At 38.8% G+C, this 14821-nt stretch overlaps 1 protein-coding gene across 4 annotated transcripts in view; it reads right to left on the reverse strand.

Moving 5' to 3' along the window:
• The window catches only part of SYTL5 (synaptotagmin like 5), a 235749-nt gene that overhangs the window by 23795 nt on the left and 197133 nt on the right, over positions 1–14821 (reverse strand). For 2 of the 4 annotated variants that reach the window (XM_079122862.1, XM_079122863.1), the window contains exons 10-13: positions 10268–10354; positions 8988–9053; positions 3455–3633; positions 564–663 (exon numbers count right to left, since the gene is read on the reverse strand). In XM_079122862.1, the coding sequence (XP_078978988.1) occupies positions 564–663; positions 3455–3633; positions 8988–9053; positions 10268–10354 (432 nt within the window). The remainder of the gene's footprint in view (positions 1–563; positions 664–3454; positions 3634–8987; positions 9054–10267; positions 10355–14821) is intronic. The other 2 variants (XM_079122864.1, XM_079122865.1) reach the window with 2 other exon arrangements.

Here is a 14821-nt window from a genome sequence, read left to right on the forward strand (position 1 = left end):
ATCTCACTCTGCATCTCTATCAGTCATTAACCACTCACCTAAATTTAGTCAAAAATCTGGAACCCTAACAAGAAATAGTACATATCCATGCTGTTAGCAGAACAATGGATGTATAGAAAGTAACCTACTAAATTAGCATCAAACTGTAACAAACTTCATTTGGGAAGGTGTCTGAAAAAGCAATTTTCCCTTGGGTTGAAGAGATAGCTCAGTTGGTAGAGTGCCTGCTTCCCATGCACAAGGCCTTAGGTTCAATCCCCAGCACCACACACACACAAAAAGGCAGTTTTCCCAAGGGTGAAACATACTTTGTGACAAGATGGGACTGATGGTCAGATGTAATTCTGCTGGATCAAGTCTACTGAAGGTGTAACTTGAGCATCAGCAGGGAAGTAAACAGAGTAAAAGTGTATTTTTTTTCTTTTCCAAAAACTGTTAGGAAGGCTGGGGTATTACAATCACTTATTCAAATTCCAATTTCCTAAAACATAGTCTTGACATGCAAATTAAACCAACAAGGTTGTGATCAATATCACATAAGTTACTATGAAGTGTTTACTTACCTTTAGTATTTCATTGAATTCTGGATTGGTGCCTGTTCTGATTTTGGTCTTGCGCTTATTGTTTCTGGACTTGTCAGGAAGAAGGTACGACTTGACATAACTGAAGATAATAAAGGATGAAAGTAATTATTTGAAAGCATCTATTTTGTAAGAAATACTCAGTGTTATCAGTGAATAAAAGGGAATGGGTCAGTAAGTGGAGGAGACAGGATGAAAGAGAATGTCGTCTATGTATCAGGACACCTTAAAATATAACTCTGAACCGGGTGCAGTGGTGCATGCCTGTAATCCCAGTGGCTTGGGAGGCTGAGGCAGGAGGATCACGAGTTCAAAGTCAGCCTCAGCAACTTATTGAGGCTCTAAGCAACTCAGTGAGACCTTGTCTCTAAATAAAATATAAGAAGGGCTGGGGATGTGGCTCAGTGGTTGATTGCCCCTGGGTTTAATCCCCAGTCCAAAAGATATATATATAACTCTGATTTGGCTGGGGATGTAGCTCTGTGGTTGAGGCTCTGGTTCAATCCCCAGCACTGTCAAACAAAACAAAAACAAACAAACGAAAAACTTGGGCAGCAGTGTTTAGTGGTGCACACCTGTAATCCCAGCAGCTCAGGAGGCTGAGGTAGGAGGATCTCAAGTTCAAAGCCAGCCTCAGCAACTTGGCAAGGCCCTAAGCAACTCAGTAAGACCTGTCTCGACATAAAAAATTAAAAAGGGTTGGGGATGTGGCTCAGTGGTTAAGCACTTCTGAGTTCAATCCCTGGTACCAAAACCCAAAAACAAACAAAAAGAAACAAAAACAAACAAACAAACAAAAAACCTCTGGGCCCTTGAAATAAGAGAAGAAATAAAGCATAGTGATAAAGATTGCAGACTTTGGAGTCGGACCAGTTGGTTTTGGATCACCCATGCTTCACTGGGTCTCAGTTTCTTCAAGTGTAAAACTGGGATGATAACAATACCTAACTCACGGCATTGTGAGGATTAAATTAGTTGACACCTGCAAGGAGAAGACATAATATACCACTCGATAACTGTAATCTGTTTTCATTATCAGTGATCTCACAAATTTTCTTGGGTGTATGCCTCTCCATTCTTCATCCTGTCTTCTGGTGTCAGGGAGTGGGGTCGTCGGTAATGTGTGATGAAACAAAATAGTGGAAAAGGAGAAACAGAAAACAACAACCAGAAGTCACAATAGCAACTCTACCCAGCACCTTGGCTACCTCAGGAGCCCTTTGTAGCAGGGGTGTCACAGTGGACTTAGAAATGTGAGATTCTGTTGGGGCTGAGGTTGTGACTCAGTGGTAGAGTGCCTGCTTGGCATGTGTGAGGTACTGGGTTCGATTCCCAGCACCACATATAAAGAAACGAATAAAATAAAGGTCCATTAACAACTAAAAAAATTTTAAAAAAAAGAAATGTAAGATGCTGCCAGAGTTCTAATGGATGCTGGGGTTTTATATTCTATTTGCTAATTTTCTGTGCTGCTGGGTTTCAAATTCAGGGCTTCATGCATGCTAGGCAAGCACTCTATCTCTGGGTCACGAACCTAACTCCTGCTAGGGTTTTAGATGGCTCCTTTCCATCCTAGTCAAAATAATTATATTGGTCCTATAATCCTCTGAAATTTAGTTAAGGAGGCAGGTGGACCAATCTGTAGTCAGAATCCATTCACTTGTGCACTTTAGGATACTTGGAACCAGCTTCATTGAGTTTATTGGACTTAGGCCATGTATTATGCAGAAAAGAGTTAACCTAGCAGGCCTGAGATTGAAATTCTTTGAAAAACTTGCTGTGAGTTTGGCCATTGGGTGTCATTTGGGAACATGGATTTCAGGAGGGTTCTTACCATTCTTAGAACTGATAAAAGTGGCTCACTAGGCCTAACCTATTTGTATAAACAATATAACTTAATGTTAAACATGTGTTTTCCTTTTGGGAGCCTGGAAATTCAGTACATGACCAGCTGAGTCTCGAACAATCTTCCCTTGAGACTTTTCACAAGGATTAAGAGCATCCTGTGTGACTCCATTGGGACAGGACCCTTGGAAGCTTGAGTCTGATTTATTCAGGACTTCCCCTTGTTCAGGTGTTTTTTACCTTTATTGGTTAAAACTTTACGTACAGTCCTGTGAGTCTTTCTAGTGAATCAATGAACCTAGCAGTTGTCATGGGGACCCCTGACTCATCTTTACATGTAGCTCCCCTCCAACATTTCATGCTTCATAGCTGCCCTTCCAGGCTGATCTCCAGGATCCCCAGAGCCTCATAATTGCCCTTCTGAGTTGTTCAATTGGGTAACAACTTGGTAATTATCTTTGGAAGATTTCCCAGAACAAAAATCAACAGGATACTCTTGTAGATCCTGGGTGTGCCAACATGGCAGGCTTCTACCTCAAAGAGTGATCTTTGTGTAAACTACAAATTTGTCAGTTCTGAATTATGTTGGGTAATGATCTCTTACAAATGAGGTAACCTGCCAGACATGGTGATGCATGCCTGTAATCCCAGCGGCTCCGGAGACTAAGGCACAAGGATCAAGAGTTCGAAGCCAGCCTCAGCAACTTAGCAAGGCCCTAAGCAACTCAGTGAGACCCTGTCTCTAAATAAAATACAAAATAGGGCTGGGAATGTGGCTCAGTGGTTAAGTGTCCCTGGGTTCAATTCCTAGTACAAAAAAAAAAAAAAAAATGAAGTAACCAAGGATGCTACCATTATATGTGTACTTCACATAACATTTAGAAGCGAGGTATGGGAGGAAAGTGGCAATCAAGTCTCTGAGCATGCTCTGAATCCAGAGGAATGCTTAGGCTCTTCAGGAACAGAAATACACAAACACACAAAGTAGGCAGTACTTGGAATGGTCTGAGGAACATGCTAATGCTTACGCATCTGTCCTCTGTTTCTTTTCATCTCCTATGGCCAGATTTCTGCAATTCTTGACAAAAATGTAGAGCCCGCCAGTTTTGTAGCAGTAGCTGATGTGCAGAAGGATCTCGCCACTGACCTTCACGTTGCCATAGTCTCCTGTTTCACTGTAAACGCTCATCATGCTGTTCAGGCTGGTCTGGAAAAAATAAGAGGAAAGAAAGCACCCACTGTTATTGTAATGATCTCTTCCCAGAATCCACCCACTTCATGCAGTTATCATTCCTGTTCTTTATAAGGAGCAAGGAAGTGAAGGGAGGAGGAAGAGAAGAAAGCCAATAGCTTGTTTTGCTGCTGGAGAAAATGCCCAGCACAAGAAAGACAGCAGATCTTGTACCATTCATAAGGAAGGCAGGAAACTTGCTCAGAGGGGAAGCACTGCCTTTCCTCGGTTAGCTAAACCTTTTGCTTATTCATTTCTTCTCATGAACACAGTGTCAATGAGGCATTTCAAATGTTACCTCCCCTCTCCATTTCTGCAACTTTCTGCATTTTTACTGGCAGACTCAAGTTCAATGTGCTTCAAAGTCTAGAATACAGTGATCAGGACAAAGAAAAAACTCATCTCATATTCAGTGCCAGCAAAACTTCTCTCTGACATTCACAAGGAGCATGCATTCAGTTTCTGGGGAGCCATGGCTGTAGCTTGAACAAGGGCATGAACCCATGCACTGGCATCTGCTGCAATTCCCCAACCAAGTTGCTCTGTGGCTATGTAGGTAGTGGCTTTGTGATTCTTTGTAAAAGAGCAACCCACAAACTATAACACTAAACAATAAAACCACAGCCCTGCCAATTAATAAAATAAAAATTTCCCAAAGGCCCAAATCTTCCAGAATGAAGGAGGCTTTTGACAAGACACTAATGACATGAGACATATTTTTAATTACATGCAACAAAATTATCCTTTAGTGCTAGAAGCAAAAACTCTCTATCTTTGTAATGAAATGAAGACCCTTCAAAATTAAAAGATCTTAATTGTTTTAGCTTCCAGACTTCCTCAGGCTGAGAATGGAAACTGAGAAAGCCCCACCCCAACCCACGAGGGTGCTCTCCTCCACTCCAGGTGCCAGCTATACTGAAGCTGTGACTTGTTTTCTGGTTAACACAAGTGAGCTAAATATATATATGTGTATTTCCTGGCTTTTGTTTTGTTAAACTGTAACTGCTTCTATAGGACCTGCAAAGTACTGCTTCTCTCCAGTTGTCTCCAGCTAATGGCACTGAATTCATTTTCTCTTTGGGGGTCGTTAGCTTTCTTCTTATGCAAGTGGGCCACTGATTCTCACCAGTTGGAATCCATCTAGTAGATTCCTTGGCTTGGCTGTCAGTTACATTAACATGAACTTCACAAAGATCAGTGACATTCATGAAGACCACAGAAGGCTTTCAAGAATAATTGAAGAATACAGTTTTCTCATACTAGACAAAGGTGCCAAAAACATGCAATGGAGAAAAGATAGTCTCTTCAACAAATGGTGCTGGGAAAACTGGAAATCCATATGCAGCAGAATGAAACTAAACCCCTATCTCTCACCCTGCACAAAAATCAACTCAAAATGGATCAAGAACCTTGGAATTAGACCAGAGACCCTGCATCTTATAGAAGAAAAAGTAGGTCCAAATCTTCAACATGTCAGCTTAGGATCAGACTTCCTTAACAGGACTCCCATAGCACAAGAAATAAAAGCAAGAATCAACCACTGGGATAGATTCAAACTAAAAGCTTTCTTTCAGCAAAGAATTCTATCAGTAATGTGAAGAGAGAGCCTACAGAGTGGGAGAAAATCTTTGTCACTCATACTTCAGATAGAGCATTAATTTCCAGAATCTATAAAGAACTCAAAAAACTCTACACCAAGAATACAAATAACCCAATCAACAAATGGGCTAAGGAAATGAACAGACACTTCACAGAAGAAGATGTACAAGCAATCAACAGATATTGGAAAAAATGTTCAACATCTCTAGTAATAAGAGAAATGCAAATCAAAACTACCCTAAGATTCCATCTCACCCCAATTAGAATGGCGATTATCAAGAATACAAGCAACAATAGGTGTTGGCGAGGATGTGGGGAAAAAGGTACACTCATACATTGCTGGTGGGGCTGCAAATTAGTGCAGCCACTCTGGAAAGCAGTGTGGAGATTCCTTAGAAAACTTGGAATGGAACCACCATTTGACCCAGCTATCCCACTCCTTGGCCTATACCCAAAGGACTTAGAATCAGCATACTACAGAGAAACAGCCACATCAATGTTCATAGCTGCTCAATTCACTATAGCCAGATTGTGGAACCAACCTAGATGCCCCTCAATTGATGAATGGATAAAGAAACTGTGGTATATATATATATATATATATATATATATATATACACACACACACACACACACACACACACACACACACAATGGAATACTATTCAGCCATAATGATAAAATTATGGCATTTGCAGGCAAATGGATGAAATTGGAGAATATCATGCTAAGTGAGATAAGCCAATCTCAAAAAAGCAAAGGACAAATGATCTCCCTGATAAGTGGATGATGACACATAATGGGGGGTGGAAGGAGGGCAAGAAAGGAGGAAGGAGGGACTGTATAGAGGGAAAAGAGGGGTGGGAGGGGTGGGGGGAAGGAAAAAATAACACAATGAATCAAACACCATTACCCTATGTAAATGTATGATTACACAAATGGTATGCCTCTACTTCATGTACAAACAGAGAAACAAGTTGTACCCCATTTGTTTACAATTAAAAAAAAGAACAAAAAGAACAATTGAAGGATCCAGTAGGTTTCAGAAACCCTCTTCTACAAACCACTGAGGACTATGGTGAATACAGAAGGAACTTAGATTTTCTATTTGTGTGTGTGTGTGTGTGTGTGTGTGTGTGTGTGTGTGGAGAGAGAGAGAGAGAGAGAGAGAGAGAGAGAGACATATATATATTAATTGTGTTACAGAAGCTACTATGTTCCTTCAATTGCTTAGAGTAGAGCTGCTTAAACAATAGCATATAGGTGACTTTGCTCTTTTCTCTTCTAAGCTTAAAACAAGGGCAAATGAAGAATTCCAAAATTATTTGGAAACTATAGCTTAAAGAGAGAGAGAGTAACCTAATTTGTCTTTCTCATTCCTAAAACAAAGCAACAGAATTAATTTAATTGCATATAAATCACTTGGGGATCTTTCTTGTGTGTGTGTGTGTGTGTGTGTGTGTGTGTGTCTGTGTGTCTGTGTGTGTCCTAGGGATTAAGCCCAGGGGTGCTTAACCACTAAAAGTTAAACCCCCAGTTCCTTTAATTTTTTTTTTTTAATTTTGAGAGAGAGTCTTGCTATATTGCTGAAGGTCTTGCTAAATTGTTTAGGGCCTCACTAAGTTTCAGAGGTTGGCCTTGAACTTGCAATCCTCCTGTCTCAGCCTCCAGAGCTGCTGGGAGAACAGGTATACACCACCATTCCTGGCACCTGGGGATCTTTGAAAAATGAAGATTCTGACTGATTTGCTCAGGGTTGGGAATGCTTTCTGAGATAATGCTTTCCCAACAAACACCTAGGTCCAAAGTTCCCAAACAGTAAGTATCCCAGAACACAACAGCAAATTCATGGAAGCATCACAAAATATTTTAAAGAAACACAGCATCATCTGTCAGACACCACATGGTATGCTAACTAGTAGTTTACAATGTCACCAATAAATCACAATACTTTTTTTTCAATGAATTCCTAGCTATATGAAGTTGAACTTTTGGCAGTTTCTGAAACAAAAAGCAAATATTTCATAAAAATGTGGGAAATGAAAGTGATGATGTCTAATCAGATTCCAAGATTTGAAAAACCATGTGATGCTCATCAGACACGTGTCCTAATTAGTAAGTAATAGGGGCTACTTAAGAATGGAGCAAAGATATTATTTTTCCTTCAATTTACCTCTATTATTTTTTCAAAAGGTTGTTGTAAGTGTCCAAGTAATTATTAAGTTGTTTAGATCCAGTGACTTAATAAATTGACTAGTCAGTTTTGGCTTTTGGTCTAGGAGAGCCATGAAAGAATTATCCAGACTTTGCGAACTGAGAAAGTTTTGGAGTCTATCCCAATTTAGACAATATTGCTGGTCCATGGACCATGATTTGAGTAGCAAGGGCTTCAAGAATAAATCTCAAGGGGCTGGGGATGTGGTTCAGTGGTAGAGTGCTTGCCTAGCATAAACAAGGCCCTGGGTTCCATCACTTCACCTTTTCAATATAACTCTTGCTGCTTATTTTAAAAGGGACATGTTTTTCTTCTTTTCTTCTTCTCCCTCTCCTCACCCCAACCTGGGGGTACGGAACAAGATTACCTTAAGTTATCAGTCCTCCACAGGAAGGAGATGTCAAATTAACAAGTGATTTTCAACACACCATCAGGGTGCACCTGGGAGTGCCCCTGTCAGGGCACACCTGGAATGTAGCCTTTGAAGAGCTTCTTTAGGAACCCCCAGTTTTCCCTGATGGGCAGAACTACTGCCTTTGGGACAGGAGTCCCTTGTGTTTCTCCTTTCTAGCAAAGCAATAAAACTTCTTTTTTCCTTTTTCTCAAAACGTTGTCCTCCTTACTGGACTGGCACTGGGGACAAGGACCGAGCTTTCAGCAACAGCACCACCAAAAAAGAAAAAAAAAGAAGAATAAGAATAAGCCTCAGTTCCCTCACATCACATGTCACTCATGAGAAGAGTGGCTCACAAAAATTACTGGCAATGCCAAGACATCCAGAGAGGTTCCAAGTTTCTAGCTGGAGGACCTCCTGACCACATCTCACTATTTCCTGTGGCTGACTGGTGTCTTCACCACATCCCTCTGTAGTGATGTGGTCAAAGAGGGTCCTCTGTTAGCAGGGAGCCCCAAGGATAGAAGAATATCTAAGAACCCACAAATGCTGAGGCTTGGAAGAATTGAAGGTAGTATGGCAATTTTACCCCTAGTCAAACTTGATGCTCTTAAGGAAGCCATAGCTGTGTCTATAGAGACGTTCAGTCCAAAGGTCCTGTTAATGGTAAGACATTATGGATCATGTCATTTTTTTATGGTACTGGGGATTGAACCTGGGGGTGGTTTACCACTGAGCTACATTCCCAGCCTTTCTTATTTTTATTTTGAGACAGGGTCTTGTTAAGTTGCTTAGGTCCTCAGTAAATTACCCAGGCTGGCCTCGAACTTGTGATCCTCCTGCCCAGCCTCCTTGGTCACTGATGTACATGCATGCACCACTACACTGGCTTGGAGGTTTAGATCATGTCTTTTGACTAGCACCCAGATTCTAACACCGAATGAATTGGAATACTTGAGTTCTCCTATCTTCATTCATCTTTTCAAAAAAGAACCTCTGGGTAATGAAACACAAATCAGAAAAAAGATATTTGCTGGAAGACTTGCCCAGCAAATCATGTTTCCTAAACCATAGAATTTGTGACGTATGGTTGGAAAGAAGGAAAAAGAATTGAAAACTCACAGTGTCTGAATCAGCATCAGGCACATTTAGGTAGGTCCACTTCCTGTCAGAGCCCGCTTGAGCATTCTTTAAGACAGCCAATGATCAAAAGAAAAAGGGAGTTAGAGCAATAGAAGTCAGAGAAGCACAGAAAAGGACTACAGGCACACAGACAGATATAAAGACACAGGGGCTCCTGAAACCTTCCTCTCAAGGAACACCTTGAACACTGAAGAATGGGCTTGATTCTGTAGGCAGTGGGAAGCTATGAATGTATTGGAGCAGTAGAGACACCTGAGTATATTTTTTTGGGTTTTTTGTTTTTTTTTTTTTTTTGTACTGGGGATTGAACTCAAGGGTACTTAACCACATAGCCATCTCACCAGCCCTTTTTAAAATATTTTATTTAGAGACAGGGTCTCGCTGAGTTGCTTAGGGCCTCGTCAAGTTGCTGAGGTTGGCTTTGGACTCACGATCCTCTTGCCTCAGCCTCCTGAGCTGCTGGATTATAGATGTGCACCACTGCACCTAGCTCTGAGTGGTATATATTTTTGAAAATTGACTGACAGCAGTGTGGAAGACAGCTGGGGAGTGGAGAGGATGGTGTCAGGGAAACTTACCAGAAGAGAACTGAAATAATTTACAGGCTTCAGCTAATTGGGCCTAAACTAGGAAATGGAGAGACTCTAACAAATTCACACAAAATTATACAAATTTATGGGGTACTATTAAAAAATTCAGTACATGTACACGTGTATAACAATCACATCAGAGTAATTACATTTCCATCTCCTTAAACACATTATTTCTTTGTGTTGGGAACCTTCAAACTCCTCTCTTCGGGTACTTTATAAAATGGGACTAAAGAGGATTATTTTTTATTGTTTTGGTATTAGCAATTGAACCCAGGGTCACCGTACCACTGAGCTATATTCCCAGCCCTTTTTGTTTTTCATTTTGAGACAAGGTCTTGCTAAGTTGCTGAGGCTGGCCTCTAACCTGAGATTCTCCTGCCTCAGCCTCCACAACTTGGATTATATGCATGTGCCACCACGAGTGGCTGAGAATTCAGAGATTTTAAAGCCTGGGCAAGGAATATGGAAGAAACCAGGAGCCTTACATAAAGCTCTCATAAAGTTAGACTAAATAGTACTTTTTGGACAAAGGAGAAGTAGGAAACTACAATGACTTTTAAGTCAGTATCACACATTTTCCCAAGAACATTTATTTCTCCTTTGGAAAGCACAGAAAATTAACAAGAGAAAGAAGAACATTTCTGTGTGTGCTAGAGAACTGCTTACGGTTGACAGGCCACCTGCCAGACTGTGGGTGTTTGCAGAAAACTGGGAGGATGCTAAGTCAACGCCTCCAGTCTCTTCCAAGGAGTTCTAAGAAAGGAGGGGAGAAAATCAGGTTTCATTCATTTCTTTCCTAGAAAGTGTTTTCAACTGAAACACAACTTTCTTTCATAAATATCTGAAAATCAGATTAAAATATCTAGAAATCACCCCATTCCTAGGTTTTTCTCTTCCCCCCTCTAGTCAATCTGAATTACACCATTGGAGGAGTAGACAGGGGCAGGAGGTGAAGGACAGGCTCTCTTTCCTCACAGTGCTTGCGAATTTGGAATCATACAGACTTGGGTTCAATTCCTACTTCCCCAATCTCTAAAAATGATTCACTTTGGGGAATATACTTATTTTTAATTTTAAAATAATTTTAGGTCAAGTGTGGTGGTGCATACATAACAGTAATCCCAGTGACTCGGGAGGCTGAGGCAGGAGAATCACAAGTTCAAGGCCAGCCTCAGCAATTTAGCAAGGACCTAAGCAAAAATAAACAGGTCTGGGGATGAAGCTTAGCACAAAAAAAAAAAAAAAAAAAAAAAGAAGAAGAAGAAGAAGAAGAAGAATTTCAGGTTTGTGATTGCATTACTGCACTGTACTAATTATTATCATTGTGTAGTGAATTTTGAAATCTAGTAATATAAGTTTTCCAACTTTACTGTTCAAAATTGATTTTCTTATTCTGGGTTCTTTGAATTTTCATGAAAACATTAGAACCACATTTCCACAAAACATTTCCACAAAACATACTACCTGGATTTTCATTTGTAGTAAATTTGTAGATTCATTTGGAGAGAATTTTCATTGCAAAAATATTGAATTTTTAAATCAATGAACATAGAATATGTCTCCATTTATTTCGATCTTTAATTTGGTGCAGCAACATTTCTGTAAATTTTGAAGGATTAAGGATATTTGCATTTATATTCATGGTAGATACTGGTCTATAGTTTTCTCTTTTTTTTTGTACCAGAGATTGAACCAGTGTTGCTTAACCACTAAGCCACATTCCCAACCCTTTTTTTTTTTTAATTTTGAGACAGGGTTTCACTAAGTTGCCTAGTGCCTTGCTTAGTAACTGAGGCTGGCTTTGAACTGAGGCTGGCAATCCTCCTGCCTCAGCCTCCAGAGCCTCTGGGATTACAGGCGTGCACCACCACACCCTGCTGTAGTTTTCTTTTTTTATGATGTCTTTATCTAGCTTTAGTATCAGTATAATACTGACCTCACAAAATTAGTTCAGAAATATTTCTTCCTTCATTTTCTGAACAAATTTGTGAATTAATAGTATCATTTCTCCTTGAAATATTTGATGGAATTCATTAGTGAAGCCATCTGTGCCTTGGATTCTCTTTGGGAAATTTAAAGTTTGGCCTAAAGCTGCCTCTGTATATATTTTAAGTTTGGCATAAAAATTTCTCCAGTGAACTACAACCTAACATGATATGTAAATAGACTGCAACCTACTCTTGTAAAAGTAGAGGAGTATGGCCAATCACAAACAGCTGACTGTTCAAGTCACATTTAAATAAGACAGACTTGAGTTATGACCAGTCATACTGTCTCTGTACCTTACTTCCATTTCCAATATGTCACTTCCTTTTCTCTGCCTATGAGTATAACCTGCCCATGTGGTAAGGCATTAGGAACCACTTTTGGTCCACACTGCTGGCAGATTCTAGAATTGCAAATAATGCCAATAAATGTCTACAAAGCTAGATTTTTGTGGTCATTTTTTTTTTCTTTTAACAAGTAAGGTTTAAATTACTAATTCAAATAGTGTAGAGGAAAGGGATCACAGTGAGGGAGGAGGGGAGGTAAAGGAGAAATATTGAGGAATGATGTTTGTCACATTACATTACTATACAGTGTGCATGTACAAATATATAATAACAAATCCCACCATTATGTACAATTATAATGCATCAATAAAAATATGGGGAAAAGGAAATGTACATGAGCAAAAAAGAAATAATAAATTACTAATTCAATATCTTTACTTATCATAGATCTACTCAGATTTTCTACTTTTTGAGGCATTTCTGGTAGTTTGTGTTTTCCTAAAGGTACATCTACTTCACCTAATCTGCCAATTGTGTTGGCATACAGTTGTTTATAGTATCATTAAAATTTTTGTTATATTGGCAGTTATATCCCCTTGTTTATTCGTACTTTTGTAATTTGTGCTTCTCACTTTTTTTCTTGGCTACTCTAACTCACTGGTTTTCATCTGGGGCTGATTAGTCCCCTCTGGGACATTCGGTAATGTCTGAAGATATTTTGGGAGGTCACAGTTGCAGGGAGAGTTATTAGTGCCTAGATAAAGACCAGAGATGCTTCCAAACATACTACTTTACACAAAAGTGCATTCCCCCCACCCCAACAAAGAATTATACAGTCCCAAATGTCAATAGTGTCATGATTGAGAAATCCTGGCTAGGAAAATCCTAGTTTGTCTGTACGGTTGATCTTTTCAAAGGACCAACATTTGCCTTCCTATATTGTAGCAACTCTGGATTCTGAGGGTTGCTATTGTCGTTTGTTTCTATAAGCTTGATTTTTTTAGCTTGTATGTTTAGCAACTTGCCTGGACTAATGTGTAGAATCTGTTTTCCATCCCCTATGTGGCTGCTGATATCTCTGCTCAGTTTTAAATTTTAACTTTTAACTTTATTTTTTATTTTTAAACCAAACTTCCTATGGATCATTCCTCTGTGTGCAGAATTTAATGGTAAGTTAATGATTGTGAAGATATTGTGCTCAAACACCTCCAACCAGTGACCCTTCATCCTCCTTTCAGTGGATCTGTGTATTGCTTTTAGAGTGTATCAAAATCAGTCACCTTTTAAGTCACCCGGAGCTGTTACTTCCCAAGGGGACTTCTGGCATGTGCTCAGGTTTAGGATCAGTCAGGGATGTTTGCATACCTTGTGCCCATCCCCTTTTGCCTTCGCCCCAATCCTCCACATGAATGTTTACAGAGCTTATCAAAGCCATATATGACTTTCTTGTTGATTGATTAGTTATTACATTTCTGGCTGGTTCAAGGGTCTATTGCTTACCCAAATGAGGACTATAAACTAAGATTAGTTGAGCTATTGGTCTTCCCAAATTCTCTTGTTAATTCTAGAAACTTATTTAAATATTTTTTTAGTTGTAGATGGACACAATGCCTTTATTTTATTTATTTGTTTATTTTTATGTGGTGCTGAGGATCCAACCCAGTGCCTCACATGTGCTAGGCAAGTGCTCTACCACTGATCCACAACCCCAGCTCTAATTTTAGTAACTTTTAGTTATTAAATCACATAGGGTTTTTGAGCAGGCAAACATAATATTAGCAAAATGTGCAATTTAATATATTATTTAATATTTATAAAGGTCATTTTATTTTCTTATTGCACTTTCCAAACCCTCAGAACAATGTTAACTAATAATAGTGAGAATCCCTTTTTCTCATTTTAATGAAAATAGCTCCCTCATATCAATATTTAAAGTGAGATATGCTGTGGCTTTTTTGATGTTTAGTATTTGAGAAAGCATATTTAAATTAGTATTTTTATTAAGTAAGATGTAAAATTTTGCCAAAAGTTTTCAGCACCCTTTGGCCTAGTTTTGTGTGTTCTTAAATATAGTGATAAAACAATGTTACCTAATTTCTTATATATACATTAATTCTTTAACTCATACTGGCATAAAACTTACTCTCATTGCAATATTTTTTGATGCATTGCTAAGTTATACTTGATATTATATTTCAACTTTCGTGTATACATATAAATATATATAATACTTATATATATAATACATATATATATATATATATATATATTTTTTTTTTTTTTTTGGTATTGGGGATTGAACTCTGGGCACTTGAGCCACTTCTCCAGCCCCATTTTATATTTTATTTAGAGACAGAGTATCACTGAGTTGCTTAGGGCCTGGCTCAGTTGCTGAGGCTGGCTTTCAACTCAAGATCCTCCTGTCTCAGCCTCCCAAGCTGCTGGGATTACAGATTAAATTTTGTATATATTTTCATAAATCAGTTTGACTACCGCATAAGTTTTTAAACTTTGTAAAATCAAGTCTGACTTTTGAGGTTACACTCGCTTCATACTATGAATTTGAAGATTTCCATGGTTTTCTAAGAACAGGAATAGTTTAATAACATTGGAATTAGTTGTTCTTTAAGGCAGAGCATAAGTAAATCTTGGAATCATTGAATCCCACTACATATCTTTTTTGTTCCTTTTAAAGTACTTTCCCAGCTTTTTATGCTGCAGTAAATAATATTTAGTTCTATAACTCTAAGTTTCCTGGCTTGCTTTGGGAAAACTATTGATATCAATTAACATCTGTGCTATATCTTTCTTCTAAGGAGTTCAAATTTTATTATGGCAATTATAGAAATCAGAATATCAGAATATTAGAGTGGGAAGTAACCTTAACAATACTCTAATTTAACCTTCTCATTTTATAAATGAGTGCACTGAAACATTAATTCTCACA

Source organism: Sciurus vulgaris (genome assembly GCF_902686455.1).
Source record: "Sciurus vulgaris genome assembly, chromosome: X".
NCBI lineage: Eukaryota > Metazoa > Chordata > Mammalia > Rodentia > Sciuridae > Sciurus > Sciurus vulgaris.